At 41.1% G+C, this 24,494-nt stretch overlaps 1 protein-coding gene across 1 annotated transcript in view; it reads left to right on the forward strand.

Moving 5' to 3' along the window:
* The window catches only part of ADGRA3 (adhesion G protein-coupled receptor A3), a 136,158-nt gene that overhangs the window by 19,020 nt on the left and 92,644 nt on the right, over positions 1 to 24,494 (forward strand). The window contains exon 2 of the mRNA XM_047856507.1: positions 16,857 to 16,928. Coding sequence (XP_047712463.1) covers positions 16,857 to 16,928 — 72 coding nt within the window. The remainder of the gene's footprint in view (positions 1 to 16,856; positions 16,929 to 24,494) is intronic.

Below are 24,494 nucleotides of genomic sequence, written 5' to 3' on the forward strand. Positions count from 1 at the left end.
GCTGTGTGGGTGGCCTCACAGTAGCTTTGATACCAAGCAGAATGGTGACCCGTAGCCAGTCCTCACTTTTCTGGCCCTCCCTTTCTTGAATAGTAAAATGGGGTTTTGAAGCAGATGATCTTCAAGGGCTCTTGAACTGTTAAAGTTGTATGATTTTATATATCCCACTAAAGCAGACCAAACCTGATAAAATCACGAGGTAGATTTAAAAATCCATGCACGTTGAATGAAGCTCAAATTGTTTTATTAGTATTGATTCATTGCATTATAATAGGTGCAGCAGCTGTTTTCTTGGGGGAGGGGGTGTAGTATTGGGTCTGTTCAAGTCCTGAGTCTGGTCTGTGTGGTTCCTGAGCTCCTGGGCGTTTTCTTTTTCTTTTCTTTCTTTCTTTCTTTCTTTTTTTTTTTTTTTTTAATGTTTATTCATTTTTGAGAGACAGAGAGAGCATGAGTGGGGAAGGGGCAGAGAGAGAGGGAGACACAGAATTCGAAGCAGGCTCCAGGCTCTGAGCTGTCAGCACAGAGCTCGACACCGGGCTCGAACTCACGAACTGCGAGATCGTGACCTGAGCCTAAGTCAGACGCTCAACCGACTGAGCCACTCAGGCGCCCCACCTGGGTGTTTTCTGACCACTCCTGGGCCTAGTTGCCCCTCACTGGCTGAGACCTGCCCTCTCCCTAGGGCTACTGCCAGCCTTGGGACCGTGCACTCCCTTTCTGTTAATTGGATTTCTTTCTTGACTCTTAGTTCCCATCTTTAACATCTTGGTAGACTTTGTTAGCATCTGAACTCCGGTTGTCTCTTTGTGTAACCCTATTCCTTCCTCTGTTACAGGAATATAGATTTTTAACTTCCCAGCTCAATGAATCGGCCAGCTTGCTTGTCTGAATTTTTGAGTCTCAAAGGAATTGACAGGGTGTCCATAATGTTTGGAAACCTCATCTTTTTTCTTTTCTTTTCTTTTCTTTTCTTTTCTTTTCTTTTCTTTTCTTTTCTCTTCTTTCTTTCTTCCTTCTTTCCTTTCCTTTCCTTTCCTTTCCTTTCCTTTCCTTTCTTTCTCTTTCTTTCTCTTTCTTTCGTATATTAGAGAGAAAGAGCCCGAGTGGGGGAGACACAGAATCTGAAGCAGGCTCCATGTTCTGAGCTGTCAGCACAGAGCCCGACGTGGGGCTTGAACCCACGAACCCCAAGATCATGACCTGAGCCGAAGTCAGATGCTTAGCTGACTGAGCCACCCAGGTGCCCCTAGACTTTCTTTTTAGCATAGTGAAGATACCCTTCATGACATCATACACACAGTCACATATTTTTTCCTTTTATCTCCAGACTTAGTGCATCTTTTAAAAAAATTTTTTTAATGTTTATTTATTTTGAGAGTGAGAGAGTGTGCAAGCAGAAGCAGGGGAGGGACAGAGAGAAGGAGAGACCGAATCCCAAGCAGGCTCCTGCACTATCAGTGCAGAGCCCAGTGTGGGGCTCAAACTCATGAACTGCAAGATCATGACCTGAGCCGAGACCAAGAATCTGACGCTTAACTGACTGAGCCACCCAGGCGCCCCCAGACTTTATGCATCTTACAGAGTGTGTGCCACACAATTATTTTCTTGCTGGCATGCTCTCCTACCCTTTACGGCTTTGCCTGTATTACCACATATTTTTTTATTAAAAATTTTTTTTAATGTTTATTTTTGAGAGAGAGAGACAGAGTGCAAGCAGGGGAGGGGCAGAGAGAGAGGGAGATAGAGAACCCAAAGCAGACTCCAGGCTCTGAGCTGTCAGCATAGAGCCTGATGCGGGGCTGGAACCCACGAACTGCAAGATCATGACCTGAGCTAAAGTCAGACGCTCGATTGACTGAGCCACCCAGGTGCTCCACCACATATTTAATACAGATCTTTCAATGCCAGTGTTCTGGCTGATGCTGTTTCACGGCAGTCCCCACTGACTCTGAATACCTAACTTCTCTCTAAGTGGGTAGGCCGGCTTCTGTTCATGATCCCTCCACCAATTATAAAACTACATTTGGGGTCATAGTTGTCTATGATCTACTTCTGCACTGGAGCCAGTATGACAGATTTCTTGAGTGTCTGCACTGGTGAATTGGGAATAGCCATCAGGAGTGTCGTGTATCAGGAAAGAGCTAGGACTCACTCATGGGCTGCCGCGGGCCTGGGATGGGGACCACTAATGAGCTGCCCCGGGATGGGGAGGTGACAGCACACATGCCATTGTTTGCCAGTCGCCCCGGAAGCCCAAGACTCTTAATCATTTCTTTTTTTTAATAATCTTAGGATCATATGGCTTTTTGTGCATATCCACGTTCTTTACTGTTTGAGAGCGTTTTCAACAGCTACCTTAAGAGTGGCTTGGCATACATTTATAAAAGGTCTCAGGAGATTTCTTACTGGAAGAATTATTTAGATTCTATACTTAGTAGTAAGCTCTCTCCTTGTCAAAAATATTGATTTCACTCCTCAGTGATAGTTTCTAAAATGTACTTTCCAAATGTCTTCTAATAGAGTGGCTCCTAGCATTTGGACCAGCAGTCTAAGGATCTTTGGGAGATTGTATTGGAGGAAAATGCTGGTTCCCATATATTAAGAACTACAAATTAGTGAAAACAGACATGATCTATTAGAAATACGGGGCAGTAATAACAGGCAACGTCTATGGAGCGTGCCAGATCCTGTCCTGTGTGATTTGAGTGTTGTATTAATTCATACAGTTCCCTGATGATATCATTATTCTGATCCCTCTTTTGTGTCTGAGGATGTGGGGCATGGAGGCTTATTGATTTCCCTGAGGTCACTGGCCAGTAAGTGATGGAACCGGGACGTGAGCCCAGACAGCCTGACTCTAGAGCTCATGTTTGTAACCCGTGTGTTGTAATGGTCAAGGGGCATTTCCAGACCTTCAAGGGAAGGAAACAGATTCTCAGTCGGAAATGCAAATTAGAATTTTGAGGTACCACTTTTCACTACTTAGATTCAAGTGTGACTTTGGTAGGAACTACTTCATAGCTGACGTGTAGACTTAAATCCCTCCTTCCCTCCACCCACGTCTGCTCACTGTGGCCTCGCTGCTCTTGGAGCTCAGGTGTTCTGCAGCCCAGTGCCACCTGAGCGGAGGACCCGCCCACCCTGTGCCTGGACTTCTGACCTGTGTGCCAACTTCCCGGTGTTGATTTAAAGCACTCAGTTTGTAAAATTTGTTGTGCAGCAGTAGGAAACTAATACAGAACTTTGAGGGGTTGTCTCTGTTTGAAAGGATTTTTCCCTTCCTGTCTGCCCTTTGAATTTCTCCTCCCTTTAAAAAAAAAAATATTTATTTTGAGAGAGAGAGAGAGAGCTTGTGAGAGTGAGAGCAGGGGAGGGGCAGAGAGAGGAGGAAGAGAATCCCAAGCAGGCACTGCACTGTCAGCATAGAGCCCGATGTGGGACTCGAATTGTTGAACTGTGTGATCGTGACTTGAGCTGAAACCAAGAGTCAGACACTTCACCGACTGAGCCACCCAGTTTTTTTTTTGTTTGTTTTTTTTACACAAAGTTCAGAAACGCTTGATCATTCTGCACTTCAGCAACATTTAAACTGCGTTGTGTTTGGATCAGTCGTGCACCCTTTTCGTAGCACTTTACATTTAGACCACAAGGATTATTTCTACACATGAGTCTAGCTGCGTATCCTTGGTGTCCCTCCTAGCACAGAGTAGGTGCTCAGATATATTCTCAAGTAATGTGTAGTAGGTCTGTCAGGAATTTTAACTTAAAAATCAAAGATTCAGAATTCCGAAAGGACCTCAGTATGGTCCCAGGAGAGAGCTCTCTATTTGATTAAAATGCCAAATAACTTGCTTTTATTGTATTCATAAATATTAAATGTCCAGTGTTCTTTATGATGTATAGACACCTTGAAAAATGGGCTCCCTTTTCTCCCGGAGCTGGTGTGTTCATGAGATAAGATGAAGTGTTCTTTAATAAACGGTTTTTCATTTTTGGGCATTTTAGACGTCTATCTCGAATGGCATAAAAAACCGTTTCGTTTTTCTTAACCAACTGCTATTTAAATACATGTAGACTTCCTGCTTAATGCTAAAGCATAAAAATAGATGATTTCCTTTTTGTTTATGAAACTGCTGAATAAAGAATCTGAAACAATTATAAGAAGGAACAGGCCTGAAAAAATGTCAGGTCTTTGATTAAGAATGAGTGGAAACTTGAAAGGTTATTTAACGAACCATTTGAATAGTTAAGCATGACCATATGCCCAAGATGACACCTGTTGTCTTACTGTAATTATTAATGGCACCTTGTTTTATTCTCAAGTGTCTGTTTGATGATAAATTATATTGTGACCCTGTAATAGTATGTTAGCGGTTGATGTCTTTGACTTGCTGTCTCCTTTTAATAATTATTCACCTCCCAGAGATTGAAGTTGGAAGTTGTACAGCATCCGGTTTCAAGAAGGCAGGCAGACTGTCCTGAACTTCCTCCCGGACTCGCCAAATCTGTGGAAGCGATATTAAAACTGAATGATAAAAACACCCACGTTTTCATGTCTGTTTGGAAACTTACAGGGTTTTTTTTTTTTCTTTATCATGGAATTCACAAATTTTATTAGAATACGCCTGTGTGTGTGTGTGTGTGTGTGTGTGTGTGTGTGTTTAAAATTGATTTGCCTGGCATGTGGTTAGTTTTTTATAAGTCTTCAAACTGGAGATATCCCCCCCCCGTCCTTTTTGAGGGGTTTATATATATATCTTTATTAGACATTACTTTTTTATTGTGGTAAAATACGCATAACATCTCTAACCATTTGTAAGAGTATAATTCAGTGGCGTTAAAGACATTTGCAGTGTTGATAACCACTGTTACTATACCTGCAGCATTTTCATCCTTTCCAGTGTAAACCCTGTACCCACTGCATGATAACTCCCTAAACCCCCCTTCCCCTGCACCCTGATAACCTCTGTACTACTTTCTGCAGAGATCTTTCCTTTTACTTAATTGTAGTCATTTTTATACCTGTTCTTTTTTTTTTTTTTTTTTTTTTTTTTTTTAGTTTTATTTTTAATCTCTACATCTGACATGGGGCTCAAACTCACAACCCCAGCATCGAGTTGCATGCTTCACACCGACTGAGCCAGCCAGGTGCCCCCACTACCTGTTCCTTTTTTTACCCTCTGGAATCTGTATTACTTACAAATACTCCAGATTTCATGATATGCCTCCCACTGGTGTCTGTCTTGATTTTTATTTGCTGAATTTAAAAAGTCAAGCTATATGATCTCACTCATATGTGGAATTTAAGAAACAAATGAGCGAAGGGGGAGAGAGAAAAAGACAAACTGAGAAACAGACTCATAACTGTAGAGAACAAACTGATGGGTTACCAGAGGGGAGATGGGTGGTGATGGGGGGGTGGGAAATAGGTGATGGGCATTAAAGAGTAATCAACATCACTATTCATTAGGAAATGTATATTAAAACCACATTTAGTTACCACTGTGCTAGAATGGTGTAAATAAAAAATATTCTGGGCGCTCCTGGGTGGCTCAGCATCCGACTTTGGCTCAGGTCATGATCTCGTGGCCTGTGGATTTGAGCCCCGCATCGGGCTCTGTGCTGACAGCTCAGAGCTTGGAGCCTGTTTCGGATTCTGTGTCTCCCTCTCTCTCTGCCCCTCCCCTGCTCGTGCTCTCTCTCAGAAATGAATAGATATTAAAAAAAATAAAAATAAAATTCTGACAGCCCCACCGGTGGGGAGACTGTGCCACAGCCCTCACACAATGCCAGTGGGGGTGCAGTATGGTGCAGTTGCTCTGGGAAAATGATTTGGTAAGTTTTTTATGAAGTTAAACATGCACGAACCAGCGATCACACTTCCAGAGAGTCAGTTACTAAAAGAAATATGTTCACACAAAAACCTGTCTTCGGATATTTGTAGCAGCTGTAGTCCTATCACCGAAATCTGAAAGTTTCTCAAATGTCCTTCAGCTTGGTAAATGATAAACTGTGGTCCGTCTCTACCATGGACTGTTACTCAGCAAGAAAAAAGGAACAAACTACTGACATGTGCAACACAGATGAATGTCCCAATATGTTTAAAAAAAGGCGGGGGCTGTGATGATGAGTTATCACCTATAATACTCCCAAGGGTTAGAAATCATCTTTCTTGTAGCTCTCCTGGTTTGCCTACCCACCACACATATGGAATAGCATTTTGGGTGCTGGAAAGCCTTTGCGCTAGGTTGCCTTTTATTTGGTTACTTATGTGTTTACCTTTTCCAAACTCAGAAAATGAACAAGCAATTTAAATGGACACTTTACCAAAGGATATTTATCAATGACAAATAAGCATATAAAGAGAAGCTCGACATTTATACTAACAAAATTACAAAAGAGATACGTCATCATACCTACTAGAAAGGCCCAAATCAAAATGACAATATCAAACTTAGAGGGTGTGGAACAACTGGAACTAAGTGGGGCTGTAAAAGGCTACAACCACTTTGAATTTATTAATGCCTAAACCCTGTGGCCCAGGAATTCCAATCCTAGATATTTAATTAAGAGAAGAAAACTTACGTCCACAAAAAGTACGTACGTGGTCTTCATCACTTAGTGAGGAACTGGAAGCCCAGATACTGGTCAACAGGGATAGTAAACCAATGGAGGTGTGTGTATTTGCATGGCAGACTCCTACTCAGAAATAAGGGAGAAATTATACAGCAGTGTAGATGAATCTGAAATAATTATGTTGAAGACACAAACTGATAAGCATTCCCAAAAGACCAACTTAATTGATGGTGGTGGAAGTCAGAAAGTGATTTCAACAGGGTAGAGGGCAGGAAGGAATTTTCTGAGAGGATGGCAGTGTTCTCTGTCTTGTTTGGGTGGTGATTGTATATAAGGGTGTATAAAACTCAAAAAGCATCAAACTGAATACTTCCGTACATTTTATTATATGTATGTTACAGCTCAGTAATAACAAGGCTAGGATTGTGCATTAAAAGTAAGTCAAGGTGAGGTGCCTGGGTAGCTCCGTTGGTTAAGCGTCTGACTTCGGCTCAGGTCGTGATCTCGCCGTCTGTGAGTTTGAGCCCCGAATCGAGCTCTGAGCTAACAGCTTGGAGCCTGCTCTGGGTTCTCTATCCTCCTCTCTCTCTGCTCCTCCCCCACTCATGCTCTCTCTCTCAAAAATAAACATGAAAAATTTTAAAAGACTTTGAGGACCCCACCAAGCATGTCTCAAAAGAAGAACAACCATAAAAAAGTGAGAAAAGTAGGTCAGTCAGTGGTTGAAGCTATACCCAGGGCTTCTGTGAGAATTGATTGGACCATAATACAGTCTTGTAAACAAAAAAGGGATGAATCAGTTGCAGACTTTCGAATTTGCTTAGAAGAAATATTTAGACAGCATTTTGGTCTCAGGGACTGTGAAGCTAATATTGCCTTGTCTGCTCATTTTGTTAATAGGCTTCTCCCTGAGCTTAATGATTTATTAAAGAAACATAAAATAAGACGGGAGATCACTCCCCTTTCTGAGCTCCCAACATCTTGCTGAGCATTTTGAAAGAATATTAGAACAGAGAAAGGGGTTATCCAGCAAATAAACTCATGGCCCTACAATTACAACAACTACAGGGGCCTTGACCAAACTTTAGAACTAACTTTGCACCTGCCTCTGTTGAGGAGATACTTGTCAAGACTATAAGCAAAGGGACATTGGATAAAGGACTTTGCCCTCAAACAACCTGATTATCCAAGAAGAGGAAACACTCCACCTTCAGATTCTCAAGATAACACTGATGGGGCTGAGGAATCATCTGGTAAGCCACTCCCAGTAATTCCTATAACTCATCAGGGTGAAATGAAACTTGAAATAAATGAGAAATCTGCACTGTGCTGGTAGATACCAGAGGTACTCTTTCTCCTTTTAACTCCACCATGGTACAGCAAGAACTTCTTCAGAGTAATAAAATTGGTTTGGTGATAGGAGTCACGTCCAAAGAGTTCCTTTATCAGCGCCCTTAACTTTGGCCCTTACCCTCTTCTCCGAAAATCATGCCTGTCTCTTAGGAGACACTGACTCTGTCAATCTCCTGGCAAGTTACCTACTTCCTAAATTCAGAGGTCAAATAAATTTTGTCTTCCCCAACCATATAAATCTGTTAATTCAGTTTTTTGGACATGGGGGTCTGACATTTGACTGTTCAGGCGAGGTTCGCTAGTGCCTCTGTCACCAGCCTGCAAGAGACCACTGTTGAGCCCTCCCGCCACTCGCAAGTTCAAGCTGTCCCAAGAACAGTGAGGGGTTTGAGCTGAGCACAACTATGAAGTGGGCCATGGCAAGAAAAAGGGAAACCATGACCACTCCAGAAGGACCCAGTGGCCAGAGAGAACAAGGGAACAATCCAGAAGTCTGCTTCTAATGACCTGTGTCAAAATTGATAAGAAACAAAAACCCAGTGAATCACCAAAGTAGTAATCAGTAGAACTTTACTGTGCACACACCAAAAGGCTGTTTGCCAACCATGAGCACTCAAACCAAAACATGGAATAAGGCTCCAAGGTGGCTTATATCGCATGAGGGCAGTGAGTGTTCTTTACAGTGATTGGTTATAGTAATAGAATTTTCTTAAATGTAAAGGAATTGGTTAGGGGTTACCTCATGTCAGTTTTGGGGAATGAGGTTACTTTTGCTTATGAGTTTCAAATGCAGAGGCATGAAGTGACCCAGCTTGACCTGGAGCTTTTGCTATTAATAACATTTTACCCCTTCATCAGTTGCTTTTTCTGTGTGTGATGAATGTATTTTAAATCTGACCATTTGACAGTATGGTGCCTATATCATAACCCACTGATCTTTTTATATGGGTGATTTTGACTTTTTTTCATCTTTAGTCTTGATAATATAATTTGGGTATCTACGAAGATCAGTTTTTGTTTGTACTTTTTACTTGGTTAATTTAAAAAGCTCCCCCTGCCCAATTTTAGTTTAATCATGTATCTCTGGAAGTTTAACTGCTTCCCTTATAAATGAGCTGGCAGCTTATGAGATCTGTCGGCTGCTTGAGTGATAGTTCTCCATGACACCTGAATGAATCCCACCAACCTCTCCTAAATGTTAAATTCTGAGAGGTTTAGCATTTCTGCTGCCTTTAATTACTCTGACTGCTGTATAATATGCAATCGTCTATTACACACTTTTTTTTTCAGTGCTGTATCATAGTGAAACCTTAATGTGTAAACATTAAGCCGCGATTAAGGATCCAGACTTAAAATTCAACCCCAGTTTGTGTGTATGCCAGCAATGACAGCTACTGATAAATTCTTAATTTCTTTTCCTAGCAGCTGGAAATTTCTTTTGATACCAATTTGAAGATGGTCCTAACTTTAGAAGGGTGAAAATGTGGAAAACAGTATCTTAGGACACTTCTATTGCAATATTAAAAGAAGAAAGCGAGATGTATTCTGGTAGAATTTTGGATTCCCTTCTGCCCCCTAAATTACATAAGCCTCAGAGAGAAGTAATGAGAACAGCATTGAGGTTTTTACTCCTCATCTGTAACACTGGAAGCTGGTACATTGTAGGTGCGGGTGAATTCCTTAAGAAGGATCTTTGCCGATCCTTAAACCCAACCATATTTTTATTTTATTCATTTATTGAACAGGTATTCTGGGCATCTTGCCAGTTGGGTCCTCTGGGAAGCACATGCCAAGTGCTTAGACGGGGTTAGAAGTAGAAGATTGTTACCGATGGAAATACAGTACATGAAGGGAAACGAAGCAGAAGTGGGCCTGGGAATCCTTCAGACTGGGATGCAGGTGTGGTCTCTGTGAAGGGAGAGGGGAAAGGGAGGGCGACTGCGTAGACTACGGTGCAGTTGTACGGCAGTCTGGGCCCGCCCTGGTGTAGAGATTGCCCACTGGCGAGTCTGTGCTGGCCGGGAATGGAGAGCCCTCTCGGCCCCGCTGTGCTTTGTCCTTGGCTGGCATTGCCTACAAAGTGGCGGCCTCTGCTTAGAAACTGAGGCGGGTCCTCTGCACAGCGGCAGCTGGAGTCTCTCTGCTCACTGGCCTCCTGTGCAGGGTCTCTCTTAGAGGATGGTCTGAGGAGTGCGTCTCCACAGCCAGGAGAGCCCCCTTGCCGCGTACCAGGAGCTGTAATGTTAACTCTGCCACTTGGTTTGAATCGGAACCTGGACCAGTCGCCTAACTTGCAGATTTTAGCTTTGGAGAAAATAATGCCGATATCGTAGGGTTTTCGCGAAGTCTCACCGCACAGTGGTCTCACTCACACGTTCGGCGTTCTGGTCTGTTTCCTGTGGGGACGCGGTGATGGTCAGGTTCGAGAAGGTCCCTGTGCGGGTTTCACCCGGTCATGGCAGACACGGTAAACGCACAGATACCTGAACGGTAGTCTCCCGGCATGAGAGCTGCTCATTAAAACCAGGTGATGCGGCAGTGTTGCGCGCAAAACGTTTTTTCACGCACCGGAGCTGTGAAGCCTACCACGCGGAATGTTTTCTGCAGAATTGAATGAACGAGTGTGCAGGGTTCGGAGGACACATTGGCGAACAGACTAATGATACTTCGGACAAAATGTGCACAGCGCCTCTGGCATGCCGACTTAGGTGTGATTTCAATGTAAAGGGGACTCAGATTGATGAGTTTTGCAGTGTAGTAGATACTTATTCTTAACTTGCTGGGAAGAATTAATTTCGAAACGAGCACTCGATGTTTCATTTGCTGGGAAACCAAAGGATAAACTGGGACAGACTGTGCTAAAACGGGGGTTGACAGACTTTCTCTTTTTCTGTAAAGGACCAGATAGTAAATATTTTAGGCTTGCCTGGCCGCCACAGTCTCTGCTGACACCACTCACCTGCGCCGTCCTGGCATGAAAGCTGCCGCAGACGACATGTGAACAAATGGGCCTGGTTGTGTTCCGATAAAATTTTGAAAAGATTGAAATTTATGTTCCATAGGATTTTCATGTGTCGCAAAAATACCATTCTTTTGATTTTCTTTCAACCATTAAAAATATATAAAATCCATTCTTGGAGCCTCCCGGCTGTCCAAACAGGTGGTGCGTTGGATTTGGCCACCCTGTGGACTAGAACTTTGAAGAACGTAGGAGTAACCGGATTTCATTAGTGGGATAAATGAAGCAAAGCACTAAAATTCACTTTTGAGGAGTTAGCATTTCTGATTTTAGCTTTTTGCAGGTGCTCCTAAATTTTTAGGACATCTGCCGATTGAGGTTAGTGACTCAGAAGCTTAGCCTAGCCATATTGTCTGTTTTTCTTGTATTTGATAAAGATGTAGCAATAACAAGTATTACTCTACATAATAAATCTAATGCAGAATCAGTTTGTATTACCAGTTTGTATTGCTTGAGCAAATCAGAAATGTCAAGGGATGGAAAATTTTAGTACACATATTTAAAATGCATACCTTCGGCCCTCTGTATGTCTTTGATCTTTCTGTATGAATACCTGAAAAGCTCTCTCTCTCCCTCCTCTGCGTGGTATCCCATTTTGGGGATAACTAACCAATCCTGTATTACTGGAACCAACCTAAATATCCAGTCGTTAAGTTTTATGAATATAGTGCAATGAATACTTTTGTTCTATAAATATGCAATTGCATAATTTAACATATAACATGAAATGTATATTGCACAACTACAAGTATGTCTTTAAGGTAAATTTCCAGAAGTGGAATTAATGGATCAAATACTGTATATGCATTTGAACTTTTGCCTTGCATAGTGTGATTGTATTGATTGATACCAAATTTGAGTGGCTGTTTCCCTCTGAATATAAAGTGTGTTGTCACATTTTTGTTTTTGCTCATTAAGTGAATTATGGTATCTTGTTTTAGTTTTAATTTGCATTTCTGTCATGATTGTGGTTGTATATCCCTTCATATGATTATGATCCATTTGTATTTATTTTCCTTGAACTGTCTTTTTATGGCCTTTGCTAGTTTTTCTATTGGGGATTTTTTTTTTAAGTGCTTTTTATATGTTTGAGGAATTAGTCCTTTGTTTTTGGTGGTAGTCCCAAGTATTGTATATCTTTTAACTTTGCTTATGATTTTAAAAGTACCAACGTTTAAAAAATGTAGCCCTGTTTACTCCTTTTCTTAGTTCTTTAAAATCTTTAATTATTATGACTTGTAAATCTGTCTGCCCCCCCCTTTTTTTGTCTTTATGAGACTGCCTTTGTTTTAACTATGACATTCTCTTAGTCTTCTCCCTTTTTTTTTTTTTTTTTAATGTTTATTTATTTTTGAGAGAGAAAGAGAGCATGAGTAGGAGAAGGGCAGAGAGAGAGGGAGACAGAATCCAAAACAGGCTCTGGGCTCTGAGCTGCCAGGACAGAGTCCCATGCGGGGCTTGAACCATGAGCTGTGACATCATGACCTGAGCTGAAGTTGGACGCTTAACCGACTGAGCCACCCAGGCACCCCTCCCTTTCTTTCCTAAGGATACTTGTCATTGGATTTAGGACCCAAACTAATTAAGGATGATCTCATCTCAAAACTTTGAACTTCATTACATCTGCAAACATCCTTTTCTTTTTAAGGTCACGTTCCTAGGTTTTGGGTGGACATATCTTTTGGAGAGCCACTGTTCAACCCACTACAAGAACTCCATTTGATTGTTTTTCTGATTTTTTTCCCCTCCAGTGTTGACTTCAAGAATTCGATTCCTGACGTTTGATCTGAATATTTAAAGCTCTTGAAATATATTTTCAGTTCTTCTCAGAAGGAAAATTATTCTGTGCCTTCTGCCATACAGGGTGCGGGTGCTATGAATAGCATAGCATTCCATTCTGGGACTTGGAATAGCAAGTGGCTGAGAACGTGTAATACTTAATTTTTATTTTTTTCTACTCCATAAACTTTTGATTTTTTTTTTTAAACATGTCTACGTTAAGTCTTACTCCTTTTTTCATGTTTCAGCATAAATGGTATATTGAACTAACTTGCTACTGTGTTCAATGATAACGGGCATCCAAGGCTTCCCGCAGTGTTAAATTCAAGAGGCATGAGCCCAGAATAGCGCTCCTAAGCATTGTCTGTAGATATGGTAGTGTTATAATATCGTTAGTATAGAACAGAAATGGGTATACATAAGCTTTATAACCTTGGTCAAGTTTTATACTTTTTATTTAGTTACCTCCTGGAAAGTTTGAAGTTTCAGAGATGTCAGCAAAAATATTGATTAGAATGGGTTTTAGGTTTATAATGATACATGATATTATGCCTTTGCTAACTTCACAGTCCCCAGTCTCAAAATTGAGTATAAAAACTGTCTGCAGAGTAAATTTATTCACACTGATCCTGTTTTCTTACACAAAATCCTTAAACACATCAAGTTATGTATAGACTGAATATATTAACATGAGGTTGTAAACTGTATTTTTAAGGTTACAGTTATAACTTTTTAAGTGTGATAAAATGTCTTCCTTTTTACTCTTCTCAATAAAATCTATCATTTATTGTACTAAAAGCCTTTATGACTGAGCAAAATGACAGTCCTTTCGCTGAAGCAATACTGGATTGCAGTGAATGTAATTCAGCCAGAGCCCTGGATGTTTTTCACAAGCTACTTCCATATTTGGGTTTCATTCTTCACTCAGACACAGGGTACTGATGTCACCAAGCCTGTTACCTGTTAGATTGTGTCATTTTCCTTTGTTTCTTTAACTTTTGGTTTATCGGTTATAAATTCTCAGACACTGTAAAGTTCGTCAGTTTTGCTCATTGAAACATGGATACAGAAATTTAAAAGGGGCTAGAAAAGGATCTGGGTGGTCACTCTGGTCTGATTTTTTTTCCGTCTTAAAGGTGATGAAATTGAAGTCTAACTAGAGAAGTGAACTAAATCATTTATTGCTGGTGAGGTCTCTGTTAAAACTCCGGGCTCTGGATCTCCGCACCATTGTTCATTGGTCTACTTTTAGCGCCTATTTATAGTGCCTGCTAAGTTGCAAACTCTCACTACGTAAACATTTCTTGAATATAAATAAATGAGCATGAGTCTTTAATCTCAAAGCTTCAAGTATTCCTTCGGTTTTTATTTCTAAGATATAATTCTATGCAAAATTAACGCAATTTCAAGCTATACCTGCTTATGAAGATTCTTATGTTTATCATCAGGAGAAAAAATATTTAAAAAATAAGAGTCTGCTAGATGTTTCAAAAAAACTACAATTATAGGGAATAAGAGAGAAACTAATAGAAGCCTCATCACTAAGGTAGTGATCCATTAGGATGTGTTTCTTCCCAGTCTTTTTTTTTTCTTCTTTTTGATCTCTGTATAGATTCTTTTCAGTCAGCGATATCACTTTTGGTGTTTGCTTCTGAACTGAGTGTAAGCATTTTCCTTTTTATCAAGTTTCCTTTGAAAGAATTCTTTTTTAATGGATGCATGAAATTTTGTTTGGATGTGCCATCATTTAACTCTTCCTCTTACATAATGTTGACATGAGGTCGCTGGATGGATATCCCCCTTGTCGGATTTGGTGACATGTTTAGGAGTGATGTTTTGGAGAGCAAGGTGCACCGCCAGGCTGCTTGAGAAAGTTGGTTTCAGTGACCTTTGTGGCCAAAGGTGGGCAAGACTTAGTTTGCTTTTGCTCGAGCCAACCACCTCACTTGGAATTTTGATTGGAGAAAATGGTATTGTATTTTAATGGCAGTTTATTTGACCACCATGTTTTCTGGGTCCCGATGGTCGATGCCTTGTCTTTGCTTTAGGAACAGCCTTGAGAAGCAAGAGGTTACATGGTAATACACTTGGATTGCAAGAAATATTGGAACGATGGTGGAAGGGGCTGCCTGGGGGGTGCAGTCAGTTGAACGTCCGTTTCTTGATTTCAGCTCAGGTCATGATCCCAGGGTCATGGGATCGAGCTCCGCGTTGGGCTCCACGCTGAGCATAGAGCCTGCTTAAGATTCTCTCTCTTTCTCTCTCTCTCTCTCTCTCTCTCTCTCTCTCCCCCTCGCCCCCTCTCTTTCCCTCTCCCTCTCCCTCTGTCTTCTCTCCCCCACCTGTCTCCTCAGCTTGCACTCTCTCTTTAAAAAAAAAAACAACAACCAGAAACAAAAAAATGAAGGAGGATGTGTGACTTAGACGCAGGGAACAGAATCTGAAATTTGATGAATGCTCGTTGAGTGTGTCGTGCATTTTCTGATTTCCTTCTGGTGTTTATGAGTAGATATTATTCTTCCTGTTTTATGTGTGAGATGTGGACTGACTTACCCAAGATCAATGTAACTTGAAAGCAGTAGAGCTGAGTTTTAAACACGGGTATCCTTGACTTGAGAGGCTCCTAATAATCATTCCCAAAAAAGGCTCTGAAATATGAATCTGCATGAACAGGGCTTTTTTTTTTTTTTTTTTTTTTTAATTCCACTTACATCAAAAGAAATTCAGATGTCAAATGGCTATTTTTGTTTGTTTTAAGACAAATAATCAAAGCTTCTTCTTTTAGGGGCACCTGTGTGGCTTAGTGGGTTAAGCGTCCAACTCTTAATCTCAGCTCAGGTCTTGATCTCAGGGTCATGATTTCAAGCCCTGCATTGGTCTCCATGCTGGGCTCCATGCAGGGGAAAGCCTGCCTAAAAAAAAAAAAAAAAAAAAAAAAAAAATTCTTCATTTAGAATAATAAAAGTAGATAAAATAAAAATGAATGCCTGAAATCGTATGACCCAGAGGCATTCTGTTATTTGTATATACACAGAATTGCTGTGTTGCTCTTTCCAGGAGGGAGGGGCCACTGCTCAACCTTGTGCCCATTGTGAAGAACATCCCTGAAGTGCGGCATGTGTGTGAGGTGCGTGACGTGAAGTGTGTGATGGAGAACTTTCTTGTCCATGAGGCCAAGAGTGACTTTCTTGACCTATGTTGGTGTGTGTTGAATGTGGGGTGTAGAGTAGAGATTTTCTGGGTTTGTGATCTGATTCTGGCATTTGCTGGTGTAACTTTGGGCCATTAACCTAACTAATTTGTCTCTACCTTGGTTTTCTCACTTTATTATTTGATGCCCCCATTCCTCCAAATCAAGTAGCTTTAGCATTTTCACTTTATGGAAAATATTTATTGGTATTTTAGCTGCCAACGGTGCACAGTTACAATGCCTGGAGAGGAAGCAAGATCGTGTACACACAAGTGCCTTCTTGGGCAAGTCCTACTGTGGGGGTGGCTTGACTGACTTCTTGCAATAAGTTCTTGTTTTTAGGTTGTATTTTTATGAACGTTGTACCTGATACGTGACATAGAATACTGTGATACAGGTGCCTGTGCCCTCTGTACGTGAGGATGTGCAGAAAGCTTATTTTCACACACGGAGGTGCAGTACATTTGCATACCGTTAAATTACAAATAATATTCAGCGTTGAAATAATATCTAGAGGTTGCTTTATTTCTTTGTAAGATCAGTATTTTATAGAGTGTTACACGTTTTTCTATTAAGTTTCTAGTTTTTAAATAAGCCTTCAACTTACATAAATTGGTTTAATTATATAAACATATGTGCTGTTCTTCTCATATTGAACTTTAGAGCTATTTTGTGTTCACTTCTCTCCCTTTTTACTTTAAAATGATGGGGACAATTTAAGAGGCAACAAGACGTGTGCGCAAGTTATTTTAGGCAGTTTCTCAGAAAGAAGATCCTGTTTTTTTCAGGCATCTCAAAGATTATTTGGGTAATAAATGACTTTCTAGAATTTCTCACAGGTTTAAACATAGGGAACTAAATTATTTTGATATTATTGGTGTATGTATATTCCACAACTTACGTTTTTTTTGTCTTTTGTTTTTTCCCTGTCATTTTTAGGATTCTGAGTAACAATAAAATATCTGAGCTGAAGAATGGCTCATTTTCTGGGTTAAGTCTCCTTGAAAGATTGTGAGTATTGTTTATTATCTCTTATTGTTATTTCACTTACTGCATTTTTTTTTGCTGTTTATTATGAGCTTTACTTGAGTGAAAGATAATACTAAGTGCATTTTCATTATAAGACTGTTACTAAAAACTTGAGTTTTCCCAACATTTTATTTCAAAAAATTGCAAGAATTTAATGTCAGAAAACAATTCGTTAATTAGATGTTGGCAAACTTGCCGAAAAAGGGCCAGATAGTAAATAATTTAGGCTTTGTGGGCCATATGGTCTCTGTCACAGTGCCTCGTTTTCTGCCATCGTAGTAGGAAAGCAACAAGGGACAATAAATGCATGAATCATTGTGGAGGCGAAATTATTTGCAACGCAGGCTGAGGTCATGGTTTGCTGATCACTGGTTTTTGGAGCATAGATGCTATTTTGAAATTCTTTCATGACGTGTATGTCTTATAAAATAAGTAGAAATTAAAAAATACATCAAGGGGGGTAACTTTTGGATAAATTTTGATATTTTATTGAATGTGGTAATTTTGTTTTGCTTAGAAATTAGGTCTAGTTTTGCTTATGATCAGATATAAGTAGCACTAATTTTTTTTTTTTTTTGCCTTGGAGTTTGCACAGTGAATATTTAATTTGTGTGTATTATGAATAATATTCTGGTTCTTGTTTCAAATTCCCTTATTACTCATACATTTAGGATAACATCTCAAGACATTTTTTTTTTTTTTTTTGAGTACGCTTCATGTCCAGCGTGGGTCTTGAACTCACGACCCTGAGATCAAGAGTCCAGTGTTCTACCTACTGAGCTTGCCAGGCACTCCTGGGATAACATTTTTTCAGATGAATATAAGGCATAGATCTATAAGGAAGCTGGACCGTGAACCTCTCCACTTCTGTTGAATAATAGACTTTTCCTTATTTTCTTAGTTCTCTTTGCTTTACTTTCTCTATTTCTGTGTGGTCTTTCTTGACCGTTTTACCTAGTAGCTTCTACAGTCGAACGTCCACAGGACGTTTATTGTTCTGATCACTGATGTGTTATTTACGCATATACCTAGAGTTTTTATTTATCCTTTTAAAAGTGTCTGTTCTTTTCATTCATCATGTGTCTTTTTTTTTTTTTAATATTTATTTTTGGGAGGAGCACAAGTGGAGTAGGGGCAGAGAGAGGGAGACAGAGGATCTGAAGCGAGCTCTGTGCTGACAGGCTGACAGCCGTGAGCTAGATCTTGAACTTACCAACTGCAAGATCATGACCTGAGCCGAAGTCAGATGCTTAACTGACTGAGCCACCCAGGTGCCCTGATTCACTGATTTCAAAGCTAAAACCTCTATAGTTTTTGTAATTTCCATACCAACTCCTTGAATAATCTCTTGATTCTTGCTTTCTACCGTTTTCAGAGCTCTTCTCATTTTCCCTCTCTACCAGGTCACCTAACTGACTCTGGACACCTAACTAATGTCCTCTGTCTCTGTGTGTCACTGCCCCCTCCTTGTGATGGAATCCAAACAATATCTTGCCCTTCCTTTATGTCTGTCAACTCTACCTTGTATTCTTCTGTGGTTTTCTTCACTGTAAGATTCTCCTCATGGACTCTGGTTTGCTTTGGGTTCTCCTCATGCTGTCTGTGAAGTATCTAGGTAGCTTCTCTTCTCAGACTCTGCAGAGACTTTGGGACTTTGTCTTGGGCTCTCGGTGCCTCACACACAAGCTGTGTGAGTGCAGTGGTTGTCTTTGGGCTGCCATAACAAAATGCTGTAGACTAGGTGGCTTAAACAACAGAAATTTATTTCTTCCCAGATCTGGAGGCTAGAAGTTCAAGATCAAGGTGCTGGCAGGGTTGATTTCTCCTAGGGCCTTAAGGGAAGGATCTGTTCCAGGCCTCTCTTGTTGGCTTGTAGATGGCTGTGTTCTCCCTGTGTCTTCCCATGGTCTTTCCTCTTTGTGTGTGTCCACATTTCCTCTTCTTACGAGGACACTAGTCATATTGGATTAGGGCCTATGCCAGTGACCTCATTTTAAGTCGATGACCTTTTTTTTTTTTTTTTTTAATTTTTTTTTCAACGTTTTATTTATTTTTGGGACAGAGAGAGACAGAGCATGAACAGGGGAGGGGCAGAGAGAGAGGGAGACACAGAATCGGAAACAGGCTCCAGGCTCCGAGCCATCAGCCCAGAGCCTGACGCGGGGCTCGAACTCCCGGACCGTGAGATCGTGACCTGGCTGAAGTCGGACGCTTAACCGACTGCGCCACCCAGGCGCCCCTGTCGATGACCTTTTTAAAGAACCCATCTCCAAATCCCAAGTCCCATTTTGAGATAAGAGGGGTTACGACTTCAGCATAGGAATTTTGGAGGACACGATTCATCCTGTGACAATGATGTAGCATTTTTGTAAGTTTACTTATGTGTGTTTTCCCTGCCTGTTTGCTAATTACTCTGCCTTGGAAGGAATGACAAAACAGAAAAAAGGATTCAGTGTTTGGCTGTTGAGTTTCAGAAGTCCTAGTCCAGTATAGAAAAGAGATTTGGGAAAAGATAACATAAGAGAAATTTCCTCCTTTCCTAGATACACATTCTGTGGGCTCAGTGGAGAGTTAGAGGGAATGTAGAAAGAGTGTTTATGCTGGCGGGTCCTGAAGAAGGGTCTCTGTCTTTGCTTCCCCACCCCTACCAGGTTTAGGGGAAGGACAGGGAAAATGACCATATAAAACGAATGGATGGTTCTGAATCTAAGGGCAAAGAGCCTCTGAGTCCTCTTTCCTGGAGAGGAAGCAAACCTCCAAATTTCCCAGGACCCAGTGTGATCTAGGAGCAGAACTGGTCACACAGCCATTGAGGCACATGGGCTAGGTCATTCTGTTAGAGTTCCCAGCAGAATGGCCCTTGCTGAACACAGGGATGGGTTGTTCTAAAAGAAGGTAGAAGGATCTGGGCTACTTCTGGGGAACTCAGCCTAAGACATAGCTAGCCACGTAAGTGACTTAAGGTCTTTATGAATGACATCATTTTCAAAATTTTCAGAGTTACTCGAAAATACAGTGTAGCTGATTTTATTCCTTCACTGGTCATTCCTGGTGCATCTCTCCTTGTGTCTTCCCCCTGTGAACCTGAGAGCCTTTTGTGCGCCAGCACTGGAAAGAAAGCCACTGCCCCAGGGACCCTCAACCAGTGACCGAGAGTGGATGGTGGGTAACCACCTGACCACCTCCCCTCTCAGAAGGGGTGATGCTCTCTGCTGTGCCCCAGGGGAGATCTCCTCACCAGTGCCCCTTGTATTGGCTTCCTTCTCATTAAGGGCTGGCTGGGTTGAATTGACTGGCAGATATGCCCCAGAGGTTGAGGAAACCTACAGGCCAAGCTGTCCCTGGCAGTTCTTTTGAAGAACAGCTTTTTTTTTTTTTAATGTTTGTTTATTTTATTTATTTATTTAAAAAAAAAATTTGCCATTTATTTTTGAGACAGAGAGACAGAGCATTAGTAGGGGAGGGGCAGAGAGAGAGAGAGAGAGAGAGAGAGAGAGAGACAGACACAGAATCCGAAGCAGGCTCCAGGCTCCGAGCTGTCAGCACAGAGCCCGATGTGGGGCTCGAACCCTGTGAGATCGTGACCTCGTGCAAAGTTGGACACTTAACCAACTGAGCCACCCAGGCGCCCCTGTTTGAAGAATAGCTTCTTCAGAGGATTAATTCTCACTCTCTCTCTCTCTCTCTCTCTCTCTCTCTCTCTCTCTCTCTTTCTGATATATTAAAACTGGCCTGGGTACACATACTCATTTTAGAGTATTGTGATTCTTCTTATTTGCCACTATTTAGTGACACTCCTCTATAGTCTAATTACTGACACTAAAATTGCATACCAGGGAATGTGTGTAACTCCCCACTTTCCATTCCACCCCAAAAGATGGGTCCAGGTCATGATGGCATCTCTTTGTAGCTATTGCTAGAGCTAGCCTGAGCCAGTAAGAGTGATGAGGGGTATTTAGCTGTGAGAAAGAGGTATGGCTCCTAAGGAATTACAGGAGGAAAGAATTCACTCTTTTTCATGACTTTGTGCTTGGAGATAATTTGTGGACCTTGGGATATCCTATCATGGTTGAGGGTCAGCCCGAAGACCAAGTTGACATTCTGAGAAGGGCAGACTCCAGAGGTGGTTGGAACTGACCACTTAGCCTGTCCTGTGTCTTGATTTCCCTTAATGCCAGAGAATTTCCTTTATTGCTGAGGCCTTTTTGAGTAGAAATTTCGGATACTTCAGTTAAAAAGCATCTTTTCTGATACGCTTGGCATTCTTTCCTAAAGGAGTGTGTTCTTTTTCCAAGCACTGTTAAAATACTCCTTTGATTTTGTCAAAGCAATTCTTGTGCACTTTTTCATTTATTTTTTAATGACCCAACATAATTGGATTTAGCTATAGACCCTAAAGTTAGACTCCTGTTCCCTAGGGAAGCTGTGTTTGCTAAGAAAGAGGAGAGATGTTAAACGAGGGAATCTGACTATAAATATTGTTTGGCAATGCCTGATTAATACGACTATTAGTAAGTATTATATAATATGTCAAGGCGTGTTTATTATTAAAGGAAAAGTGTATCTTTAAATCATATTACAGTACTCCGTTATTCATGAGAGGTATAATGTAGAAACACATGTAGTACATCATTGACCACAAATTTATGTACTGCGGTAGCTAAATCAGTACTTGTTGTAGATGCGGTTTAAAATATGAAAAGGGAAACCTATGTTTTTAAAAAATGAAACTGACATATATTTGTTTGCAGAGCTTTTTAGCTCCAATTGGGGGCGCTTGGGTGGCTCAGTGTGTTAAGTGTTTGACTCTTGATTCTGGCCCAGGTCTTGATCTCACTATTTGTGGGTTCGAGCCCTGTGTTGGGGGTCTGTGCTGACAGTGCAAAGCCTGCTTGGAATTCTCTCTCTCCCTTTCTCTCTGCCCCTATCCTGCACAAGTGCTCTCTCTTTCTCTCTCTCTTTCAAAATAAATAAACACTTAAAAAAACACAAAAACATGCCGATTGAATTTTCTCCCGAAATACTGTTTCTCTTTGAGGTGTAGGATTGTGGACAGTTGGGCTAGGGGGAGATAGGGACTAAAAAGTTGGGCCTAATGATTAATTGTATTTTCTGGGGATAAAAAATGATTTTTATAATGAAAATTTATAATCATACAGAAAAATTTAAAGAATCATGTAATAATCTCCCATATCACCAAGTCACTTAACCTGCATGCAAGAAGTAATGATTTGCTGTCATTTTTTTTTTTCTTTATACTGGAACATGTGTACACATAGACATGTTTGCTGAATTACTTGAAGGTCAATTGCAGGCATCATGGTTCTCTGTATTAAGAAATGTAAGTGGTTATGAATGCGATGCAGCCATCTCTCTGTTGCCTGAGTTTATGAATATCATAATGATTCTGTAGCTAACTATAATTTACCAAAAAGATTTTTATAGTGAAGGTCAGCTAATGGAATTCTATCTCTCAGCTATGGTTTGCTTTTTAAAAAAGTTTTTTTCTTATCCATTTATCATCTGTCTTTGTCCATTTTGGCTGCTATCACAAAATACAACAAACTGGGTAGCTTGCAAACAACACAGATTTATTTTTCAACAAACATTTAATTTTGGAGGCTGGCCGGGAGGTGCAAGATCAAGGTGCCTGCAGATTTATTGTTTAGTGAGACAGCTTCTTGGTTGACTGTCACCTCACTTGGTGGAACGGGAGGAGGAAGCTCTCTGGGGTCTCTTTTATAAGGGCATCAATCTCATTCATTAGGTCTGTGCCCTCATGACCTAATCACCTCTCAGAGGCCACACCTCCTAATTCCATCACTTTGGGAGTTAGGATTTCAATATGAATTTTTGGAGGACACAAACATTCAGACCATATCAATTCCATCTATACTCTATATTGTGTGTCTGTCCCTCTCACCGAATAGACAGACATGGACTCTGCCCTTGTGGAACTTCTGGTCTCTCAGTGAAGGTGGTTTAAGCAATCGGTAGAGAGACCTGAGGGCCACATCAGGGCAAGTAAAGGGCACTGTTGTTCAGAGATATTTTTTTTATCTCTGGAACAGGAATGCTGTTCAAGGTGTAAAGAATGAGTAGGAGTTATGCAAGAAAACCAGGATGGAGGTAAGGGTAGATGTTGGGGGCTATTGGGATGTGTATCAGTGACAGAGCAACCACCTGCCAAGGTCTAGAGGTGAGAGAAATAGGACTCTTCATAGAAACATCTTGAAATATGACTAGTAATATGAAGAGAGAGAGGCCAGATGAGGGTGAAAGCAAGGTCTGGGACAGCATGGGAAGTCAGAGTTAGGGTAGGAAAGAAAGAGGGCCAGGGCCATGGAGGACCTTGGAAGTTAAAGAGTTTGGACTTCATTCTGAGGGAAATAGAGCTTTCAGATGTTTTCTCCAGCACAGAGACACATTCAGGTTTATGCTTAGGAAGATCACTTTAAATGGAGAGTGGATGAGAGAAACCAGGGCACCAGCCGGAACTGTGTGGGGGTCACAATGGACAGGAGGAGAGAGAGGTGCATGGCTCTGTGCGTCATTGGAAGGACGATAGCACATCTGATAACTTTTTTTCGTATTATAAAATTTATCAAACACAGAATTTGAAGGAACATTATGTCCAGCACCTTGATTTAACCATTATCAACTTCTTGGCACGTTTGCTTTATATGTCTCCCTCTTGCTCTAGGTGTAAATTAACTCAGTTCCTTCAGAAAATCTCCACTGTATCAATGAGAAAGATGGGTTTAAATCCTCAATTCTGGCTTGGCCACTTATTAACACCAAGAACTTGGCCTGATTTCATCATCTTTTTTGCACATGAGTGTCTTCATCTGTAGCAACAGTCGTGTGTCCTAGAAATGGTTGTGAATTCTTAATGGGATGACAGGTGACAGACAACAACTTGCTGAAATTAGTGACTTGTGTAACTGAGGAGCCCAGAGAGTTAGAGCTGGACTTCAGGCTTAACTGGATCTAGGGGCTCAGCATTAATTCTTTTTTCCTATCTTTTGGCTTCATTAGACAGGCTCTTATTTCCTTTTTTTTTTTTTTTTTTTTTTTTTTTTAAATAGTCTCAATGCCCAAATGGGGCTTGAACTTATGACACTGAGATCAAGAGTTGGGTGCTCTGTTGACTGAGTCAGCCAGGCTCCCCCTAGCCAGGCTCTTATATCATAGAAGCAAGAGGGCTCTAAGGTTACCTCTTGACCTCTAATCAAACCACTGGAAATAGCCATTCCCTGTCCCCGTCTGTCTCTTCCTCCCTACCCCAGGCCCTAGGTTTAGTTGGACCAGGGTCATGTAATCATACCATTTACTGAGACCACAGTGTTTGAAGAATCTGGATGGAGGTTGATCAAGTGCCATACCTGGAAGGGTGGTCTTGGGGGCTCTGGGGCACTGTCCGTCCTATATGGTGTGGGAAAGAAGTAGGTCTGTGAGAAGAGCAAGGAAGAAGGCGGCAAAAACAAAACAAAACAAAACAAAACAAAACCCCAAAAAACCAAAACTAAAAAAAAACCCAAAAAACCA

Source organism: Prionailurus viverrinus, chromosome B1 (assembly GCF_022837055.1).
Source record: "Prionailurus viverrinus isolate Anna chromosome B1, UM_Priviv_1.0, whole genome shotgun sequence".
In the NCBI taxonomy this organism is placed as follows: Eukaryota; Metazoa; Chordata; class Mammalia; order Carnivora; family Felidae; genus Prionailurus; species Prionailurus viverrinus.